Below are 23,286 nucleotides of genomic sequence, written 5' to 3'. Positions count from 1 at the left end.
TTAATCATCCGAATATATTAGTTACAATTTTCTGTTGAAAGTATTGATATATCAGAGCAGAGTATATTTGTAATGGTTTACGATTTTTGCTTTAGATAAGAAAATAAAAACAATACATCCAATAACTGTAAATTATATATTTTAATGAATGATAACAAATTTAGTGAGAAAAACGTTTTAATGATATCATTATGAATTGATATGATAATACAGGTCTCCCTCTAATTAAAGACCGCTTCTATTTAAGACCACGTTTCTGCAGTACCAATTTAACAAATGTCTTTATTTTTATTATTCAATTATAGAGACCAAAGTTGCTTAAGGTAATGCAACTCAGGATCCAAAAGTGGTCTTAATTTCGAGGGAGACGAGACATATAATGTGAAAATAAGAAAACAAAAACATGAAATAATTTAAGATTGGCTACCCACACAGAATAAAAAAAATGCTGGTTGACAAAAGGCTAGATGGCAACTGCCTGGGATGAAATGTAGGCTACCTAAACCCGTAAAAACAGACAATTACACTACACAATTATTATACCTTGAGTACTTTTGAATATTAATACCTGAATTGTACACAGTTGCATCAGCGGAAAAAATATTGAAGTTGCCATCTGAAACGGACTGTGAGATTATTTATAAATACATAATAAGAATAGTTGCAATATACTCATGTAATTCAACATAGAATTTCTGTGTTGCAATAACCAATGGAGCAGTCAATGTTTTCCAAACGAGTAATACCTGACTTGCAAAAATATTTATCAAGCATCATATAAGTATTAGCGTTTCATCGAATAAAAAAATCAACACCAGAACAGGTATCGATTATTTCTATACTAATTTCACTCGTCCTTGAACAGCTCCGGTACAAATTGAATACTTTTCTAGATTTATCTTTGTATAGGTGTAATTTTATCCTACCTGACGTGGAAATGTACTGAATACTCAGTACGTTTGAAAACGATTGCGAAACAAAACGGCCTACTACACAGGTGGGTAAAGTGCGACAGAAATTTTTTTGCGGCCCGCGAAAACGGATTAAAAATCCTATGCGTGCGGCCCGCCGAGGCAACATTAGCTAGAAAACACCTTGTACTTTTACGGCCCCGACGCATATTATCATATGTAAAAAGTAGGCCTAACATTAACACTGAGAATAAAGTTGTGTAAAAGCAGTGCTTGGAGATTTTTAGAAGCTCACTGGAAACATCAAAGTTTGGGTGCGGCCCTCGGTGTTAAATCAAAGATTCACTTTGACCCCCCACCCACCATCCCCGACCGATTTTGATGCCTACCTCTGGCCTACTGTATACTTTAAGCCTATTTTCTAATTTAGCTTATTTTAGCGCTACTTTTATTTCGAATTATTATTTTTACAAACAATTTTGTACTAAAAGCAGTTAAACTTTCTCCACGACATCTAAATGAATGTAAATATAAACCTTTTTCAACAGAATTAGCTAATGCTGTGGTGTATTTCCAATATTCTCGGTAATGGCATGCGTCAAATCAATTTCAGATCAGAGTTCAGCATTTTGAGTGCCTTTTTATTGTGTTAAAGTTATTGTATTTGAATTTGTATAGCATCACGTGCGGGTGATTTCCAATTGTTTGCTTTATTTGTTTTGTAAATGTTACAGCAAGATGCCTAGAGGTGTAGGAAAACTTTCAGATTTTATTATTGTTTAGGCATTATTTCCTCATTCGTTCGTGATGAAATACTCAGTAACGCTGCGTTATGCCCGTATTCTCTCCGAGATGTTTAACACTAAAAAAATGACGACTTCTCGTATGGCAGTATTGATTTTAATAGCCTGTCTCTCATCCAAAGGTATATGCCATTTCTTTTTCCACTATTTCTGTTTATGTCTAGATTAAATTTGCTACGATGCTTAGAAAGTGTAATCTCTGTGTGCGTCAGAGTAAAATGATATATTTATGATATATTGAAGATTGCTTTGATAAAGAAGAATTTTACTTGTTTCTTTTTTTAACTATCAGCTATTCTACATTATTTATAATATATTTGTAAGATTTTTACTTATGAAGATTATGAAAAAAAAAGTAACATGTACCTGGCCTAATTTGAGTATTTATAAAAATGACCACTTACATCAAAAGCCCGTTAATACTCCATATATAAACAATTAATCGTCAATAAGTTTGCATAATATGTAATGATAAAAATTAAAAACCAGGAAAAAATGGTGAAATAAAGGTGGGATGACCACACACAAGAGAGAGAGAGAGAGAAAAAAGGCGTAAAATAACAATGGGTTCGGCTCAAGTAATTGACAGCAGCACCATAGCAGCAATTGCCTACTTTATGCATGTCGGTGTATTGCTTTGTCTTTTAGCTTGCCAAACTGTCGTGTATTTTATTTTCATTTGAATTGTTTTATGTCGTTACTTCATCAGCATTATCTTCTCATTTAATTTGTCTTACAATATTAATTCAATTTATTATTCAGGTAGGCCTCTCATAATTATAATATAATTATATATACTAATCATGGTAAGTTTTATTCTGAAACAAATAACTGTTTATTTGATTGAAATTTATTCGGTGGATCAACTTCACACTTTTCAATTTTTCTATTTTGTTGTGTGTTAACTTGTAGCAAATGGACAGGTTACGGGAAATACATTGTTCTTGGCTCACTACAGCTACCATAATTTTGGGACTTATATTGGTTGGCTTCCTGCAAGTCCTGAATCCTACAAAAATAATCAGACGTTAGATTATCGTAAATGGTATTTCTCGAATGTCCACTACTGGAACTCTATAGCAGCTGACTATCATGCAGGAAATGTTACGTTTCATGATACAAGAAACCACTGGATTTACTTAAGCGATGATTTTGAAGCTCCTGGTGGTGGCGTTGCTCATCCCATTGAAAGTGGAACCTCCGGTAGAGTGTTGGGTATGACAATTGATTGGTTGGCTCAAAATGTGTATTGGGTGGACGAGGGTTATAACTGGATCAAAATGACAAATTATCTCAGAGGAGGACGCGAAGCTACGATTGTTGATACGGGCCTTGAAAGGCCGTCGGGAATAGCTTGCCACCCTATAAAAGGGTATGTACAAACTCAAATTCTACTACTGAGCCTAAGGTACACCACTACAAGGCATCATCAACAATAATTCTATTTTTGTAGTGGTAATGGCAGGGGCAACAGTAATTACACTCAAGACCAGCCTACAAATAATTTCAATATTAAACTTAAAAAGAAAATAAGAAATGCCTTACATAATAAAAAAAACCCCCAAATAAATAACAATTTAACGTTATAATAACGTTGCATGTGCACAGATGTATTTTGTAGAGCCATCAATAATACGTGTTGATGACGTAATTTCACAATTAAATTACGTTGTATTAGCTGCTGCAACGCTATGTTAACGTTATTTTAACGTTAATTCTGTCATACCTAATTACAATATTCGCCAACGTCATAATAAGGTTCTGTGGTTTTTTTTGTTTTTTTTTTTTAATTTTGGATTTCTCCCAACCGTTGAAATTAGTGAACTAGATTTTCTGTTTGCAAACGTAGTTGCTTATCAAAAAGTGATCAAAACTGTAAAGAAGACAATTTTAATAAATACAAAACATATTTATATAACGTTTTTGCATAAAATATGTGATAAAAAGAAAGAAAAAAAAAACCTCAACCAATCCAATTAATAAATTTAATTTATATTTGTTTTTAATTTTAATTAATAAATTATATAATATTTGACATATGTAGGTGGATGTGTACTGATATTATTCTGCAGTGTATAAATGATATATTTTTCACTAAAGGTACCTATTTTGGACCGAATTGGGGAATACGTATCCCCCCAAAATTGAAAGATCTTCAATGGCAGGTGCAAATCGAACAACTATTGTTACAGGGCTGAGTGACCCGAGGTCTATAGCAGTAGATATCATCACTAACAGGTAGGAAATACACTGTGGTTTTATGTTGCTGATAGTCAATACATGAATGTTATGATGATGATGTTGAGGATGATGATAATGATGATAATGATGGTGATGACGATTAATTATAAAATTTAATAAAATGAAAATGGGGATTTATGATGATGATGATGATGATGACGAATAGTATTGATGATTAATATTAATATGAAGACTGGTGACGATAATTCTAATGATGATTAACATAATGGTGATGTTGATTACATAGACAGTTATATATTTCTAATAGTAATATTAAAATGTAGTATTAGAGTTTAATCATGTAAGTTATAACATAATATGTTATAGAAATATACAATAGATTTTTATCAGAGCCTATTTAGTTCAGTTAACATTACTTTGATCATTATGAAAAGATAGTAATAAAAACCCTAGAGACTATGTTCGATAAAATGTGAATCCAGTCAGGTTATTCCTAGTAAATTTGAGCTCAATTGGATTATGTTAGCAATTTTACTTTTGAACTTAACTCTCACTATCTATCGGCACAAAAAACGGTGGACCTTTAAGCCAAACTCTAGAGGAAAAAAGCGGGCTTTCTTTGGGTTGAATGTGTAAGGGGTAAATTATATTATAGCCTCTTGGGTCCTAGCAGCCTCATATAAGGACATTTGTTTGGGTCAAGGTCATTTTGTTATTATTAATACTAGCTGGCTGTAGCTACGGTATGATCTTTCACAAAAGGTGTCTGCTGCCCTTTCTGGTTGGATTTTCTATATCATTGCCGATAACAACCTTAAGAAATGAAATGCAAAGTTGTTGAGGGGTTTTCTTGGCGGATTTGGCCCAATCAAAGGCGCTATTTTCTTTTATTTTTATTGTTTTTTTGCCATACTGTATCCCTTGCGAGGGAAAAAAACTTTGCATACCTTCTAATTAGGATACAAATGTCCTATTTCAGCCTTTAAAACAATGATTTGTTGAATATTTTAATGTCAGGTCTCAGCGGATAAGACATGCCAGATCAACCTATTTCAATAATCTATATAATCACCATCTTCATCGTTATTTTATCGTTGTTATAGTCATCGGATAATAATGCTACTGAAATGTTATCCTCATGAATTTTTTGACACTAAAAATATATTTAGAGCTCCAATTTTATAAAATAATTCAAAATATTTATTTCAAATATGTAAACGTAAAAACAAAGGTTCATCATTATATTTTGTACTGTGTCAATTAGGTATTTACATGTTTCATCATCATTGAACAATAATCAAGAGGGCAGAATAAAAATTACTTAAACTTAAAAATTAGTATTAACCTGTCAACAGCAGGCACACTGGGCAACATTTCAAAACGCTACTAGTGCGTACTTTCTTTTATATTATAATTATTATAAATTATTATTAATATATTTAATATAAATATTATAAAAATCAAAATCATAAAACCTCCGCATACGATGTGTACTAATAGTAATAATAGTTCTTGGGGTAAAACCACTGGTTGGCTGTCTCGACGTTTCAGTGAGAATGCTTTGACCCTGTCTCTTATACACATCTAGATGTGTATAAGAGACAGCATTAATGGTTTCTATGATGATTAGGGATCACAGCAAAATTAATTAATAAATGGGCTGTCGACCTTTATTTAAAAATGACAAAAAACAGATTTTTTTTTTTTCCGGGGCGGGTGGGGGTGAGGAGGTTGGGAACTTGGATTATCTTTTCTCCTACATCTTTTAGCTCCAGTTATTAAATTGTGTAACAAAAGACATTTAATACAATAGGTAAAGGAAAGAAAGATAAATGATAAAATTACAATGCAAATAAGTCAAGACGGTGCTACTACTTAACACGTTCCGTCGCTAACTCCGTCAGGAGATTTAATGAATAGTTAAGATTGTAGGATTACGTATTAGGTATTTACATGTTTCATCATCATTGAACAATAATAAATTGGGCAGGCTCATAGTTCACAGATCAACATCTCATACAATAAACTGAAAACCAACATTACATGTAAACATATAAACTGTGTGTTGAATTCCATCGGAACTATCGAAGTGAAGATGGTTTAAATACAGTGGCTTATCTAGGGGAGGGCGCGGGGGAGGAGGCGCAAGCCCCTAAAAATTACTCGCGGCCCCGAATCCCCCCCCCCAAAAAAATCACGGTTAAGTTGGTGAAAATCACCTAACCATAGCATTCAATTAAATACAATTAAAAACACTGTTTTTGGCTCGACGTCGTAATAATTTATGTACGAACGTATGTTCGGCCTATTTCATCGACCTATAAGAAAGACTACGTATCCAACTACTCAATATTTTTTAAATATAGGCCTAATAATGTATTGACTATATCTTTGATTTTCTTGTATCCTTGTATGATATGGGCCTAAGAATGAGATAAAATCACCTGACCTTTTTTTAAGAGAGGTAAAACCTAGAATTTTGAAGAAATTAAAGCTCATTAAAAGACACTTCAGAAATCGGGAAAGCTCATTTCCGGCTATTTAGGAATCAAAATTTTCCTGGGAGAGGACTCCCCCACCCCCTTTCATTCTCGGGTTTCTGGGAATAACTTTGAACCTCCCTCTTTCAAATTTGGCGCTGATACTGAGTGAGTTCTTTTAATAAATGTGTTGCAAACGGATTGCTTGGTTGCCAGTGGCGTATCTAGGGGAGGGCGTGGGGGGATTCAAGACTTTGATTGGGATATTTATTAGTGTGCGTAGGTTTTTCGGTATAACTTGTGCGATAGCAAGTTACTGGTGGTTCTGGTAACACGTAATATAAAAATAAAACGCTATAGATCTATCTGATTCAGTTTCCATGGTGAAGGCGATAGTGCTGTGTGTGTGGGAATTTCCCCAGAATTTGACGGTTGTGTGGCCAGATCATAAATGTATCGTATGGGAGTAATTTTGATCAATGTTGTGATGTGCAGTGGGAATCTTTCAAAGATATTGGCGATGACGGGTGAAAGCGGAGAACCCATAGCAGCACATTACGTTTGTTTGTAGAATCCTGTGCACATCCGAAAGATGTGGTTAAAAGACAAATGATATAGGAGGTATAGATGGCTTGCGGTGTTCTCTCCCGAAGGGTTGAATCTTGCCTAAGCTTGTGTTGGCTAAAGTATTAGCCTCAATTGGAATGCTGGTGAAGAGTGATTCTACATCAAAACTAACAAGTATGTCGGTAGGTTCCAACTCGAGATCTCAAATTCATGATCAGTGAAGTGTTTTGAGTTGACGACGTGATGTCCAGTGTTACCAATTAGTGGGTTATTTAAGGTGGCCAGATATCTTTCTAAGGGATATTTAGGTGCTCCCTTGGATAAAACTATAGGCCTGAGTGGGATGATGTCTTCTTCTCGGTATGTACGTTGGTGCTCTAGCACAATTCAAACAAAAAAAAAGAAGAAAAATCACACCACTTAAGGATTTTGTTGAAGTCAGGTTGCTGGATGGACTTATGGAGCAAGTTTTCAACACTGTTGGTTTCTTCCACTGTTAATTTTATTTAATATATATTTTATTTAATATATATTTATTATATATATTTAATACACTACATCTCACATCCAGCGCATTCTGAATTCGGCCACCATCCAAGTTTATCATAGTGTACCTAACAAACTATATGGGATACCACACACACACACACACACACACCCACGTACACCCCCCAACACACACACACACACACACACATACCCACACCCACACCCACGCACACACCCACTCACACATGGAATGGTGACCTGTAAATTATGAGCCTGTCGGGCTTAGTCCCTTAAACTGCGAGAGAACGGTCACACCGTGCTTGTTGTTAACCACTTTACTTGTTTTATTCTGATTTACATTACTATTCACTGAGTACCACTCATCCGACACAATTACCTAACCTTTATTATTGAAAGACAATAGTCAGGATGAATGGACACATACCTAGCTTTCTTACAGTAACCACTTTTTACACCTAATCTGTTTCAAAGGAAACAATAGATCACCGACAATTACTATCGCTATTTAAGACCAACAGATGTCATCATTTATCATTCTTCCTATGACGGTCAGAGTAATCTCACCGAAACGTCGAGACAACCAACCAGTTGTTTTACTTCAAAACCCATCTTATTACACATAGTTTACAGGAAGTTTTAATGATTTCTTTTATTGATACTTACCATGCAAACCTTCAAGGAATATTATAAATATTTATTAATTATATTATTAATAATAATAGTTATTATCATTTTATTAGGATTTACTGGATTGACAATAGTGTAGCTGAAAGTAAAGTTGAATCCTCCGATCTTAATGGTGACGGCAGGCGAACTGAAGTGTCACAACCATCATCTGATGGTGTATTTGACAGTATTTCTGTTGATGAAGTGAGTATAATATATATATAATATATTATATATATATATATATAAATTCATATCTGATCGATGTTATACTTTATGATGTTCCACGTATGTCTCGATGGTATAGAATAACGCTGCAGTTGTTAAAAACGCCGGACCCTTTGACATAGTTTGAAACATAATTCAGCGTAAGAGTGTTATATATATATATATATATATATATATATATATATATTTATTTATTTATTTATTTATGTTTTAACTGTTACTAGTGTTTCTTATATAAAAATATATGTTGGGTGATCTGTCCTGAGGGGTGCGTTTCTTCCAATTTCCAATTATATAATTGTTTTTACGGTGATACGCAGCAAATCTGATTTGAATATTATTTACTATGATTTCCCAGTCTCGACCTACAACCTTTTCTAGCTTAACCACAGCTCCACTATGTATGAGCGTTACGGTCATTTGTAGGAGAGAAATCACTTTATAATAAATTGTCTATTATATCGTTTTATTAACAAATATTATCTCTTTATAGGATTACATATTTGTGAGTATTTATAGCCTTACGTATGAACATATCCTACGTTACTACAGCAAGTCCACCACGCCTAGTGGTATAGTGTTTCAATATATCTTTAGTAGTGGAATTCGTGTTCTTGATTTATGCGTCACCGGTCCCAACATCCAACCAAGGCCAACAACGTGTAAGTAAAGGCTTATTTTAGAATATTATGCAATGGTTTATTTTTAGAGTATTTTTTAAGATTTAACATATCTCTGTTCTCTTCTAGTACCGTGTGATGTGCACACATGTAGCCACCTTTGTGTATCGGCTGCCGAGGGAAAACACGAGTGTGTCTGTAGTGATAACTATGTTTTATATCCAAATGGAACATGCAGTATTGGTTTGTATCAAATCTTACATTATTATCAAACAATATATATTTAAAGATATTTTGAAGTTACATATTCTAGTTCCCCAATATTTACCAAATTTCTACTTACCATTCTTATTGCGCAACCATTGGAAATTTCCAAATATTAAAGGCGACTTTTACTCACTAACTTTCGCTTTTTGCTTCTAAACCTTAGCATTTTTACTGGTTTTTTTCAGATTTGAATTTTTTGTATCCTCCACTTTGCGTAATAGGAAGGGCGGAAGCAATTTCAGTGTTTAACCCTTCCCTGCTTCATGCTGGTGTGGATGGTAAACAGGAATATATTCATGACTTTCTTAGCAGAACTGATGACATAATAACAGCAGTAGCAGTAGACACACACAGTAATTTCTTGTTTTATGCGGAAGACACACGAAAATCAATATTTGTTGTAAGGCTTGAAGATGACCAATATCCGAGAATAATTCATACATATACAGGCGGTCGGGTTGATGGTAAATATTGTGGTTACATTCAAATTAACTATACAATACCTTGTAGTTGATGTCCCCAAAGACCTCCGCCAGGGAGGATTGCTCAGGGCTGACGAGAATCTGGGCACTAATTAAGTTGGCATTTTGAGAGATTTTGATTATTTAATTTGGTTTTGAAAACTCTTAACTTTCAGTAGATACAATTTCTCTTGGGAGGTTGATCCTGTGGGATACTCTGTCTGACAGTCTGTGACGAACGAGTTTGCCATTTGATTTGTGGAGATGAAGTTTGATACGACGTCATACTGTTCATTATGTAACCGTAGTAGTCTAGTTTACTCTTTTGGATACGTATTTATCTAAATCTAGATCAAGTTCTCCATGGATGAGCTTGTAAAGGCTGATGAGGCGTAGGTGTTTCCCTACAACCTCGAGGGGAATCCAGCCGAGAATAGTCATCATATCGGTGACACTGGATTCTCTGTAGTAGTTCCCTACCACAAATCGGGCTGCTCGCCTCTACCATTTCTGGTAATTCGATATTCTTGGCGGCGCTTGGGTGCCATGCTATGGAAACAAACAAAGGTATGATAGAGTGGTTCACTGTTTTGAAACAGTGGTTAAAGTTCCTTTAAAGAATTCTTTAAAGTTTAAGGCCCGTGTGCCTTTGATCGATGCATATTGTGTCTGTTTGTCCCATTTCAGGTTGTTCTCTATGTGGATCCCTAGATATTGGTGGTTGTTGACGTCTTGGATTTGTTCACCGAGGAGTGTGTACTTGGTATACCTTGGTTTCGCCTTCTGGAAATTATCATTACAGAGCATTTTGATGCGTTGAATTCCATACCCCATGTGTTAGCTCACACGTGACTAAATTGTCAATGACTCTTGTTGCAATGATTTCTCATCTAAGGGGTTAGATATTGCTCGATATGGTATGCAGTCATCTGCAAACAGTCGTGTTGTGCTATTGACCATATCCGTAAGGTAGTTGATATACAAGATAAACAAGTGGGGCCTACGTATGCAACGAAATAATGCAAAAGCAATAGAAAACATAATTCTTCGTATTGTGCTACAGAGATGATAGACAAAAATGATGGCCTATCTCTCTTCTAAATTTATATTGTAGGTCATACTTAAAAGTATGATTTTTTTTTTAGCAGAACACAGGAGACGTATAAGCTATAATAAACGAACCATTCAGTCTATTTCACAACAAGCCATATCTTCATATGATTTGAATTTATTCAATGCCATTTCCTTCAGTCAGGTATTTCTTTGGCTTTATGCCACAGGATGTGTAAGAAAAACCCTTCTAAAAATTATTTATAAATCAATTGGAATGTAATCGGCAAGCACAATTTAGAGTTTGTTGAATTTGTTCAACAAACGCCGTCTGAGCTCTGAGGTATAAGACGATTTGTATATAGCCATTCAACTTTTAGCCTCCTAGTTCTACTGGATTTTCCAAGACTTTCCAGTGCTAGTTCCTTCCGGCGGCTTTCCGGCCAAGCATACAACAGCTCACAACCTGTGTCCCTATTGCCTTTTTTTGCTATAGAAAAATTATATTATGGTTACATATAAATTCACTGAAATTAGTTTTACGATAACAACAAATACACTGTATATTTATATTGCCTTTATACCTACATTCTGACCAAGGGAACTTTTATATTGTGGTTTCCTTACCCCGGCCTTGAGCTACGGTAACTTTGCAGTCCTTAATCCCACATGACTCATACCATGCCTGAATTCGGAATTATAAACTACCGTACTCGCGCGAATAAGCGCCAGGGCGCTTAAAATATTTTTGGCTCTTGTTGGGAGGCGCTTATTCAAACGAGGCGCTTATTCAAACATAGTGGAAATTGAGGGGGGGGGGGTGCTTATGGAAATAGATGAAAATTGAAGGAATGCTTATGGGAAATTGAACCCGGGACCCGGGGTCCCGGGTTCAATTCCTGTCACTGTAACATGATTTTTTTTTCTCACAAACAAAACAACTCTACTACTTAAGCCTCATAATGAGACTTATTCTTATGTAGAGCATCTTGTAGAACAACTGAGTAGCACAAAAACGACCGCTACGAAATTAAAAGGTTTTCACACAACAGATAAGACCTTATCCCTAATTATCTTCTACATTATCTTACACATAATTAATGTGAGTGAGACAAGCCTCTTTCCCATTTTAAACAACTGCAACCTCCATTCACGATGGTGACAAATTATTTAAAAAAATTTCTAAAAAGTTATTTGCAATGGATAGGGCATTTCATATTCATATAAAACTTTAGCATGAAATCCGTCTGGTCCAGCAGTCTTTGTAGTGGTAAGGTTTGAAAAGATAAAAATATCGGATATTTAGAAAATATGATATTTTCCAAAGACAACAGTTGCACACAATATTTACATCTAGTTCTCTAATCATAAAGACTCATTTACCTTATTAAATTCACTATTATTTTTGAAATTCCGATTAGATATTATTGCGTGCATGGGTTAGATTAGGAACATAACACCCAATTAGAATTAAGCGTTGGTTAAAGACTGATTAACAATAACCACTATCATAATGCCTCCATACTGCTAGGTGTCCAGTATTCCAAACACTGTCCAAATGGGTGTAAATTATTTTTAAAAGAAAACATACCAACTCTGCAAAGGCACAATATCCCACGCCATGTATCTGGATTTCTGACAAATGTGGGGAATATTTCTTAAAGTGTGAGAATTTTTAGCATGTGTGGAAAATTTTCTGTAAATAGCGCAGAATCTGTATGCCGGTAAATTTCTCAACCACGTTTCTGTAAGCTCGTGTTGTCAAATGTTTCTTCACCCATGTTAAAAAATATTATATTCTTGGGAATATTTCCAACCTTTTAATTCTTACATAGAATTTTCCACCATTGAGATAAAACGCTTCGAACTGTATATTTTTGGCATTTGATGGGACTAGTTTGGGCCCTACCTAAGCTGGTCGAACGTTTCGTTTGGGTCTGTACCCTAGCTGCACTGATGAGGCCTGGAAGGCCGAAACGGATCCGTCTGCAGATATTGGGATTCCTTCCAGAGTGGATGCTTAGTTTATTTTGTCATTCTGATCGGATTTTCTCTACTGTTCCGTGTTAATTTTAATTTTAAATTGTTTTGCATTATATGGCCGTTTGCTGTTTTATGGGTTTTTCCCATTTGCCTTTCAAACTTATATATATGTTAATATATGTATATATATATTTATATATTCAGGTTTATTTATTATTCACCAATAAAATACATTAAAAACAGAGGGCAGCATAAGCTGAAATCTTTGTGAACAATTAAGTAAACAGTAAAAAGGCAAGATACACAAAAACAGTACAAGAAAACAAAAGCAGCATCCAAAAGCAATACACAAAAGATACAAACAACCAGGCCTATCATCCACCAACATTATCATTATTATTATCATTATTATACTCATCATTATTCTTATCATTATTATTATCATTAATATTATCATTATTATTATCATTATTATTATTATTATGGATGAAAAATATCCAAATTCAATTTAACTTTAGAATTATTAATGCCATCAATAATTTTAGGAATGATATTTTCCAAAGACAACAGTTGCACACAATATTTACATCTAGTTCTCTAATCATAAAGACTCATTTAACTTATTAAATTTACTAGTATTTTTGAAATTCCGATTAGATATTATTGCGTGCATGGGTTAGATTAGGAACATAACATCCAATTAGAATTAAACGTTCGTTGAAGACTGATTAACAATATCCACTATCATAATGCCTCCATACTGCTAGGTGTCTAGTATTCCAAACACTGTCCCAATGGGTGTAAATTATTTTTAAAAGAAAACATACCAACTCGGCAAAGGCACAATATCCCACGCCATGTATTTGGATTTCTGACAAATGTGGGGAATATTTCTTAAAGTGTGAGAATTTTTAGCATGTGTGGAAAATTTTCTGTAAATAGCGCAGAATCTGTATGCCGGTAAATTTCTCAACCACGTTTCTGTAAGCTCGTGTTGTCAAATGTTTCTTCACCCATGTTAAAAAATATTATATTCTTGGGAATATTTCCAACCTTTTAATTCTTACATAGAATTTTCCACCATTGAGATAAAACGCTTCGAACTGTATATTTTTGGCATTTGTGACAAGCATTTTTGTTGTGTTGATCACAGGTCTTTACACTTCAGGTAAGACACATTTTGTGCATTAATTTGTGTCAAAGGAAACTATGGATATTGCTATCACCACAATTGCAATTGTGTGAAAAAGGCTTCATCATCAAGACAAAATTACAATCGTAACGTGATCAGAATGAACCTTTCCGGATTGTCAATCAAAGTTGTTATCTCACCAATCAAAACAGGGTCAAGAATACGCGCGAAAAGGTCCATTGTTTTTGCAAAGTTTAGTAAAAACTAAAACATTGTGAAAATTATAATTTAGAAACATAAGCAATCATGAGAGTCTTCGATTTCTTAAGACCAAGACCAATACAACTTTCTTTATTTAATTATTATTATTATTATTATTATTATTATTATATCTAAATCTATATGAAACGTTTTAACATTGTTTACACTAGGTATGGCTGTTGACTGGATTTCGCTTAAAGTTTACTGGGTTGATTATCTTCAAGATCGTCTAAGAGTTTCATCCTATGATGGAATGTCTACTTCAGTAATGTTTTATAACGTCGATAGTCCAAGGGCTTTAGCAGTAGACTCAAATGCAAGGTAATCTTATACCATGGAACAGTTAAATATACAATGAAAATAACCGTTATCTTCACTTTCAGTCTTTTTTAAATCATCACAATGACACCTAAGAGGTGAATTTTAGTTACTTTATATTTTTTTCTTATTTTTTTCCTTCACATCCAACAGCAAGTACACACACCACTTACAGAAACTACTACTGTAGGCCTTTTTTTTTCCGAAAATTCAAATCTACACATAATATAGAAATTGCTATTACAAAATTTATTAAGTTAATTAACCCATGAATATTAATATTGTATCCTTCCATTGAATTTATGAGAATAACAACCTCTACTGTCAATCTTAATTTTTTGTCTAGATACGCCCTCTATAATTCCAAGCTAAGAAATCCATCATTAACAGAACAAACCACATATTCTGGACAAACAGACGCTCTCTGTCAGTTCTGACCCAGAAAAAACAAGGTGGTCGAACCAGTTACAACCCTTCTCAATATTCAAACGGCTAAAACCAGGATCGTTCATTTTCCCGGTTTGTGTCCACTAGATATGAATGTCTTACATTTCATTTCATTTTGTGTATAGCTGTTGCTGTATTTTTAGATAGGGTAACAATATCATTGTATTTCAGTTTATAACTAGAGAAGGTTATTTAATATAAAAGAGAACTTTGTAAACAAAATTTAAAAAGCAATGTTTATTTAAGTCATATGTAGGAAAACCTTTCTCTCTTGTATATATTACGGCTATAGTATGTAATTTTAATTTTTTTTCCTGCATTGTTTCGATCCAGACTTAGACTTCAAATTTTATCCTCTCTTTTGTAATGTTGAATGACGATCATATGCCTGCCTATACTGCAGTGGTTATCTGAAATTTGCTTGGTACTATTACTTTGTTTCATTTTTCTTTCTTGTTCCAATAAATATAAAAAAAATACACAAATTAGATACTGTTTAGAATCGACCTAATATTAATATACATTGTTTATCAAACGTTTTGGTTAGATTGATATTTTGGACTGAGCAGTCTTCACCGACAAAACTTGTGAGTTGTAATCTGGATGGTACAAATCGCCATGATCTAGTCAACACGAACTTGTTAAATCCATCAGGAATCGCTCTTGATCATGCCCAAAGAAGGTAATATATCTATGAAATTCTAAATACAACATTTAAGTTTCTGATAATCATAGTAACAATGATAGTCGGATGAAACGAATGACAAGGAAGGATTGCAGATAACTGCAGTCTTAACATTCTTGCTGGTCCAAGATACTGTAGTCCGAGAGTTTTTAACTGAAATTAGATTAGAGTGTCAGCCAGCTTGAAGTCCCATAGCATCTGTTAGATGAATATGTGTTATCCATTATTCTCTTCTGTTTCACTTTAACACCGGAATTATCACGTCCGTATCAGGGGCGGATCTCGGTTTTCAATTTAAACTTTTTAATCGGTTAAAACCATGTTTTTAATGTGTTTTTTAAGTGTATTATTTAATGTGTAATAAGGAATAATACATACAATTAATGTTGATTTTGATAAAATACGGTAACATAGCCTAATTTATTTCTTCTGTGTTTTTCTTATAAAGGGTTTATATCGTTGGTGAAGATAGTATATTTATATATTCTGTTGACTATGACGGAATCGAGCAAGTTAATATTATTGGCATAAGTACTTACCCAGCTAAAGACATCACTATCTTTCAGGTAGATGACTGAGACTTTTTACACCATCATTCTTTTTTGTAACGGCTCTATACTTAATAAGGTGTCTAACTTAAGGACATAGTAAAGTGTACGACTTCATCATCAAACACCAAATAGTATTATACCGCTGTCATAATTAGGCATAATTGTAATCATGACATTATTATAATTTATTTAATAATAATAATTATAACAATTTTATTATAATGTATATAATAATAGATTAGTATCAGATATTTTAAAATACATTTTATACTTTAAAGTAAATATCATAGTGATATGTTTACATTACGATCAATTCATAATTGTTAACGACATTTGTGATTGAAATAGATAAAAAAAAAACCTGACATTAATAATAATATTAATACAATAACCTAAATAAATATAATATTAATAACATTATTGACAATAATGATAATAATAATAATAAATAATAATGATAATCATAAAACTGTTTTGATCGATAATAATAATGATGATGATCATGATTAGGATGACAATGATGATGATAATGATGATGATGACTATGACAATGATGATAATGATGATGGCGACGATAATTATAATGGTGGTGATACAGATAATGTTAACAGTTTGACGGGGATGATTCAGATACCGGTAACAGTAATTATAATGATTTAAATGGTTAGGGTCTAGGTTGATGGTGATAATAATAGTTAGAATAGTGAAAGACACAGCCTTGACAATAATATTAATGATGATGATGCTGGTGGTGACGACGACGATATTAACGATATTAAAGATAATGGTAACCATTAAGAAGAGCTTAATGATAATGATAATTAGTATTGTTCGCACATAATTGTTTTAGGACTTCATAATATTAGCAGAGTCAAACGTGCTACAGCCGGGACTCATTGAAGCAATACACAAGATATCTGGTAGTCATGAAGGTCGTATTAAAGTGAATACTACAGTATACGCTATTGACACATTTGATGAGTCTACCCAACCTATAGCTACACGTATGTTGTCATATATTTTACATACATATAACAACTGCACAATATACCGAAACAACAAAACTTCTATGGAAACGTACGGTGTCTAATTTACGAAATGTTATATAAAATTTACTTATTATGTAATTATGCAGTCTATATACGATAATATTTTGTAGATACATTCCTGTCTTTCTTTCAACCAGCATATATGTATGTATGTATGTATGTATGTATGTATATATTAAAGATTGTTGAAATAAATAAATAAATAAATAAATAAATAATATTTAGTATGGTAGTATATTATATATACTAGTATATATGATATATATATATATATATATATATATATATATATGTATATTATATAAAGATATACCGTATATATTCGAATAAATGTCCTGGAGTATAATTGTTGAAAATAGTTTTTGAGGAGAAGTATTCGACCATCGTCTTCTATTCGCGTAACTGTTTTTACCATTACTATGATGATTGTATTATATATTTGTGCATTTATATCGTGTAACCAAAATAATCTTAAACATGATAGGCCATACTTTACTGATTTAGTTGCCATGGAGGAATAGGTTTTATGGAAATAGGACTACCCTATACTACAGTAACATACTGCTGTAAAATAATAATTTTGTATGTTTGAAAAATGTGTAAAAATATGAATGAAATAACAAGATTTTAAGACTGAAATCGGCTAAAAATAAGAACACTGAGCCTCGGCAAAAATAAGTTCTTACACTCATTGTTGCTATCTAACTACTGCCTTAAAATTAAGTTTAAAAAAAAATAGAATGTATAATAAATTAAAATTATAATTGAAGTTATATATAAGAAAATTTAAAGGAGTGGTTGGGTTAAAAATCCGAGAGACAATTGTCCTAGGGGTAAACAGTCCGTGGTGCAAACATCACGAGGGGCAATATCCAGGGGAAAATATCCTGGGGCACGTGTCCGGGGAAAATGTCCGTGGGCCACCATGCCACATAAGCTTCCATTATTTGCTTACCTTTTTCATATTTAAGATGTTACGATCATGCCTACTAGGTACTATGATATACAAAAAAATATGCTGTTTTTCCCCACCACAATTACATTTGAAAAAGCCTAATTCTAATTATTTTGTTCGACAAAACTTAAACTACAGGGCTAAAACAAAGATAAAAATTATAAAATGTATTACTTAAAGCTTTAAAAGCATAGGCATATTTAATAACTGTATACACTAATTATTCGAATAAACGCCCCAGGGTTTTTAAGGGGAATTTATTCGATCATCGTCTTACCATTATTATGACTATTGTATTGTGTATATATGCATATAGAGTGTAATCAAAATTATCTTCCACATGTACTATAAGGCCATCTAGCTGACTATTATTGATTTTAGCAGTGTGTGGTTAAAAAACTGTTTAATTGTCTATTCTTTCATTAACAGCGACCACAACACTAACGATCACCACTACGTCACCTTTGAGCACAACAACGCAAACCACAGGTAGGCCTAAGCGATACCTATAGACCCTTCAGCAAAGGCTTAAATCTTCTATAGGAATTTATGAGTTCATCGAATCTCGAAATCCAGTATACCAAGAAGTACCGTTTTGATTATAATTGCGCTCGACATTTACCGAAACTAAATAATGATAAGTCATACTTTAATTCAGTAGGTTTTAGTAAATTATTTATAGGCCAAGTTATTTGCAGTCAGTCTATATCAAATGTTAAAAACCATTGAACATAAAATCATTTATATTCCTTTTGCCTCTCGTCTTTGGAACCAACTTCTTCCTTACTGTTGTCTGTCTCCCTCAGATATAGGGTCATCAATGCACTATAATGATACACCATACTTTACTCATTCTGGAAAAAAATATCATTGTTTTTATGTATTATTAATAGAGTACGTGTTTGAAATACTGGATAATTGGGTATTATTTTCTTAACAGCGACTACAACACCAACGATCACCACTACGTCACCCTTGAGCACTGCAAAACAAACCACAGGTAAGCGATATGCCTATAGACCCTTCATTAAATGTTTAAATCTTCTATAGGAATTAATGAGTTCATCGAAGCTCGAAATCCAGTATACCAAGAAGTACCGTTTTGATTATAATTACGCTTGACTTTTACCGAAACTAAATAATGATAAGTCATACTTTAATTCAGTAAGTTTTAGTAAATTATTTATAGGCCAAGTTATTTGCAGTCACTCTATATCAAATGTCTAAAACCATTGAACATAAAATCATTTATATTCCTTTTGCCTCCCGTCTTTGGAACCAACTTTTTCCTTACTGTTTTCTGTCTCTCCCAGATATTAGGTCATCAATGCAATATAATGATAGGCCACACTTTACTCATTCGGCCGACTATTGTTGTTTTTATATATTATTAATACAGTGTGTTTAAAATACTGGATAATTGGGTATTATTTTCTTAACAGCGACTACAACACCAACGATCACCACTACGTCACCTTTGAGCACAACAACGCAAACCACAGGTAAGTATGCCTATAGACCCTTCAGTAAAGGTTTAAATCTTCTATAGGAATTTATAAGTACATCGAAGCTCGAAATCCAGTACATATACCAAGAAGTACCATTTTGATTATAATTGCGCTTGACTTTTACCGAAACTAAATAATGATAAGTCATACTTTAATTCAGTAAGTTTTAGTAAATTATTTATAGGCCAAGTTATTTGCAGTCAGTCTATATCAAATGTCTAAAACCATTGAGCATAAAATCATTTATATTCATTTTGCCTCCCGTCTTTGGAACCAACTTCTTACTCTGTTTTCTGTATCCCCAGATATAAGGTCATCAATGCACTATAATGATAGGCCATACTTTACTCATTCGGCCGATTATTATTGTTTTTATATATTATTAATAAAGTGTGTTTGAAATACTGGATAATTGGGTATTATTTTCTTAACAGCGACTACAACACCAACGATCACCACTACGTCACCTTTGAGCACAACAAAGCAAACCACAGGTAAGCGATATGCTTATAGACTCTTCAGTAAAGGTTTAAATCTTCTATAGGAATTAATGAGTTCAATCGAAGCTCGAAATCCAGTAAACCAAGAAGTACCATTTTGATTATAAATTGCGCTTGACTTTTACCGAAACTAAATAATGATAAGTCATACTTTAATTCAGTAAGTTTTAGTAAATTATTTATAGGCCAAGTTAATTGCAGTCAGTCTATATCAAATGTCTAAAACCATTGAGCATAAAATCATTTATATTCCTTTTGCCTCCCGTCTTTGGAACCAACTTCTCACATACCGTTTTCTGTCTCCCCAGATATAAGGTCATCAATGCACTAATGATAGGCCATACTTTACTCATTCGGCCGACTATTATTGTTTTTATATATTATTAATACAGTGTGTTTGAAATACTGGATAATTGGGTATTATTTTCTTAACAGCGACTACAACACCAACGATCACCACTACGTCACCTTTGAGCACAACAAAGCAAACCACAGGTAAGCGATATGCCTATAGACCCTTCAGTAAAGGTTTAAATCTTCTATAGGAATTTATGAGTTCATCGAAGCTCGAAATCCAGTACATATACCAAGAAGTACCATTTTGATTATAAATTGCGCTTGACTTTTACCGAAACTAAATAATGATAAGTCATACTTTAATTCAGTAAGTTTTAGTAAATTATTTATAGGCCAAGTTATTTGCAGTCAGTCTATATCAAATGTCTAAAACCATTGAGCATAAAATCATTTATATTCTTTTTGCCTCCCGTCTTTGGAACCAACTTCTTCCTCAATGTTTTCTCTCTCCCTCAGATATAAGGTCATCAATGCAATATAATGATAGGACATACTTTACTCATTCGGCCAAATATCATTGTTTTTATGTATTATTAATAGAGTGCGCGTTTGAAATACTGGATAATTGGGTATTATTTTCTTAACAGCGACTACAACACCAACGATCACCACTACGTCACCTTTGAGCACTACAAAGCAAACCACAGGTAAGCGATATGCCTATAGACCCTTCAGTAAAGGTTTACATCTGCTATAGGAATTTATGAGTTCATCGAAGCTCGAAATCCAGTATACCAAGAAGTACCGTTTTGATTATAATTACGCTTGACTTTTACCGAAACTAAATAATGATAAGTCATACTTTAATTCAGTAAGTTTTAGTAAATTATTTATAGGCCAAGTTATTTGCAGTCACTCTATATCAATGTCTAAAACCATTGAGCATAAAATCATTTATATTTCTTTTGCCTCTCGTCTTTGGAAACAACTTCTTCCTTACTGTTTTCTGTCTCCCTCATATATAAGGTCATCAATGCACTATAATGATAAGCCATACTTTACTCATTCGGCCGACTATTATTGTTCACACGAGAGCCCTAGTATCCCGATCGGGAGCTAACCGTTAGAGCTAACCGTTAGCACCCGTGTGAGAACGCCCGATCGGTTAGCGCTAACCGTTAGCGGTATCCGGATACCGCTAACGGTTAGCAAGCGCTATCGGTTAGCAAGTGAGCGCGTTTCTATCATCAACCAATTACACGTACGCGTTTACAATTTCCAGTTTCTTAAGCCTGGTCACGAGAGCCCTAGTATCAGGATCGGGAGCTAACCGTTAGCGCTAACCGTTAGCACCTGCGTGAGAACGCCCGATCGGTTAGCCTTGAACCGTTAGCAGTATCCGGATACAGCTAACGGTTAGCAAGCGCTATCGGTTAGCAAGTTGAGCGCGTTTTTATCATCAACCAATCACACGTACGCGTTTACAATTTCAAGTTTCTTATTGGCCATTGATTTGATCATCATATTTTTGGTATCCGGATCGGGATTTCTCTCGTATGGACGCACAGCAGCTAACGGTTAGCAGGATCCGGATACTAGGGCTTTCGTGAGAACCAGGCTAGAGTGTGTGTTTGAAATACTGGATAATTGGGTATTATTTTCTTAACAGCGACTACAACACCAACGATCACCAATACGTCACCCTTTAGCACAGCAACGCAAACCACAGGTAAGCGATATAAAGAGAAAATGTATCGTACACTCTTCAGAAAAGAATTCTTCTTATATTTTGAGCTTTTGAGAAAACTGCCTGGGCAATACAACATTCTTTGAATATAGAGTCTGTGTTTAAGTACTGGTTAGCTGAGTGTTCTTCCCTTGAGTGAATAAAACAGAGACAAATTTAACTAGTATAGTCTACACTATCAAATTTTGTGACAAAAAAAATTGATGTGCCCATACAGTATATGGGTACGATGATGTCATATAACATGCTATCAAATTGTATAAAAAAAAGTTGAACATGTTCAACTCTTATTTTCAATAACATATGTGACGCTTTTTCATGAAATTTGATATTGTAGACAAAGCTTAAAACTTCTCTTTGAGCACAAGGCAAACCACAGGCTAGTAAAGTAAAGAGAAAAGGTCTTCTACTATAAATATGACTCGAGATCAAAGTACCGTAGAGAGCAAGTTCAGTAAAGTTTTAATTATAATCACACAAAAGTTTACTAATAATTTCTGAACTTTGTTAATATGCAGCAAGACCTTGTACATTGTTTCTAGCATTTTATCTATGTCTATGTTCTTCCTGTGTATACCAATAAAATATACTTTAAAATAATGTTATTGATTATTACTTTTCCATATATTAGTTATTTATTGTTTAAATAGTTTAAACAATAAATAACTAATATATTGTTTAAATAGTTTGGAGGCTTTAGGCTACAAAACGAAGGTCAACAGTACTGGTATTTACTAAAATTTCTTGATCGTTTATATCATTATTGAAATAGCTTTTAAAATTGTTAAAATTCCTTAACAGTGACTTCATCAATTTCCTCACACGGGAAAAGATTAAGTCAAACCACAAGTAAGAAAAATAATGAAATGTTATATATGTTGTGTGTCGTCAGCATTAAATATGAAGGTGCTCCATATTCTCGTGCAATGGTGAAAATGGGAACAGGATACAGCTTATTATTTTTTTTAATGAGGTTCAAGTAGCCTTGAGGAACACTAACAAAACGCAATAGGCCTAGATGATGATAAAGTGCCATATATATTTGCAGTCAGTATTTTTGTTTTCGTCTAAGAGGATAACTAATAATA

The 23,286-nt window shown here is 33.6% G+C and overlaps 1 protein-coding gene across 8 annotated transcripts in view; it reads left to right on the top strand.

The window, feature by feature from the left end:
• Positions 1-1,704: 1,704 nt before the first annotated feature.
• Positions 1,705-23,286, top strand: part of LOC117119122 (low-density lipoprotein receptor-related protein 6-like) — a 27,050-nt gene continuing 5,468 nt past the window's right edge. For 2 of the 8 annotated variants that reach the window (XM_033263935.1, XM_033263934.1), the window contains exons 1-18: positions 1,705-1,836; positions 2,627-3,086; positions 3,815-3,952; positions 8,214-8,343; positions 8,861-9,029; positions 9,117-9,230; positions 9,440-9,718; positions 14,312-14,462; positions 15,454-15,588; positions 16,040-16,157; positions 16,993-17,146; positions 18,576-18,635; positions 19,087-19,146; positions 19,589-19,648; positions 20,089-20,148; positions 20,590-20,649; positions 21,099-21,158; positions 22,121-22,180. In XM_033263935.1, coding sequence (XP_033119826.1) covers positions 1,719-1,836; positions 2,627-3,086; positions 3,815-3,952; positions 8,214-8,343; positions 8,861-9,029; positions 9,117-9,230; positions 9,440-9,718; positions 14,312-14,462; positions 15,454-15,588; positions 16,040-16,157; positions 16,993-17,146; positions 18,576-18,635; positions 19,087-19,146; positions 19,589-19,648; positions 20,089-20,148; positions 20,590-20,649; positions 21,099-21,158; positions 22,121-22,180 — 2,386 coding nt within the window. In that variant the 5' untranslated portion in view covers positions 1,705-1,718. The remainder of the gene's footprint in view (positions 1,837-2,626; positions 3,087-3,814; positions 3,953-8,213; positions 8,344-8,860; positions 9,030-9,116; positions 9,231-9,439; positions 9,719-14,311; positions 14,463-15,453; positions 15,589-16,039; positions 16,158-16,992; positions 17,147-18,575; positions 18,636-19,086; positions 19,147-19,588; positions 19,649-20,088; positions 20,149-20,589; positions 20,650-21,098; positions 21,159-22,120; positions 22,181-23,286) is intronic. The other 6 variants (XM_033263937.1, XM_033263936.1, XM_033263939.1 and 3 more) reach the window with 6 other exon arrangements.

This window comes from Anneissia japonica, unplaced genomic scaffold, assembly GCF_011630105.1.
Source record: "Anneissia japonica isolate Jap-2015-1 unplaced genomic scaffold, ASM1163010v1 scaffold1792_len1028045_cov167, whole genome shotgun sequence".
In the NCBI taxonomy this organism is placed as follows: Eukaryota; Metazoa; Echinodermata; class Crinoidea; order Comatulida; family Comatulidae; genus Anneissia; species Anneissia japonica.
The sequence above is the reverse complement of the archived record's forward strand: the minus strand, read 5'-3'. Positions and strand labels throughout refer to the sequence as shown.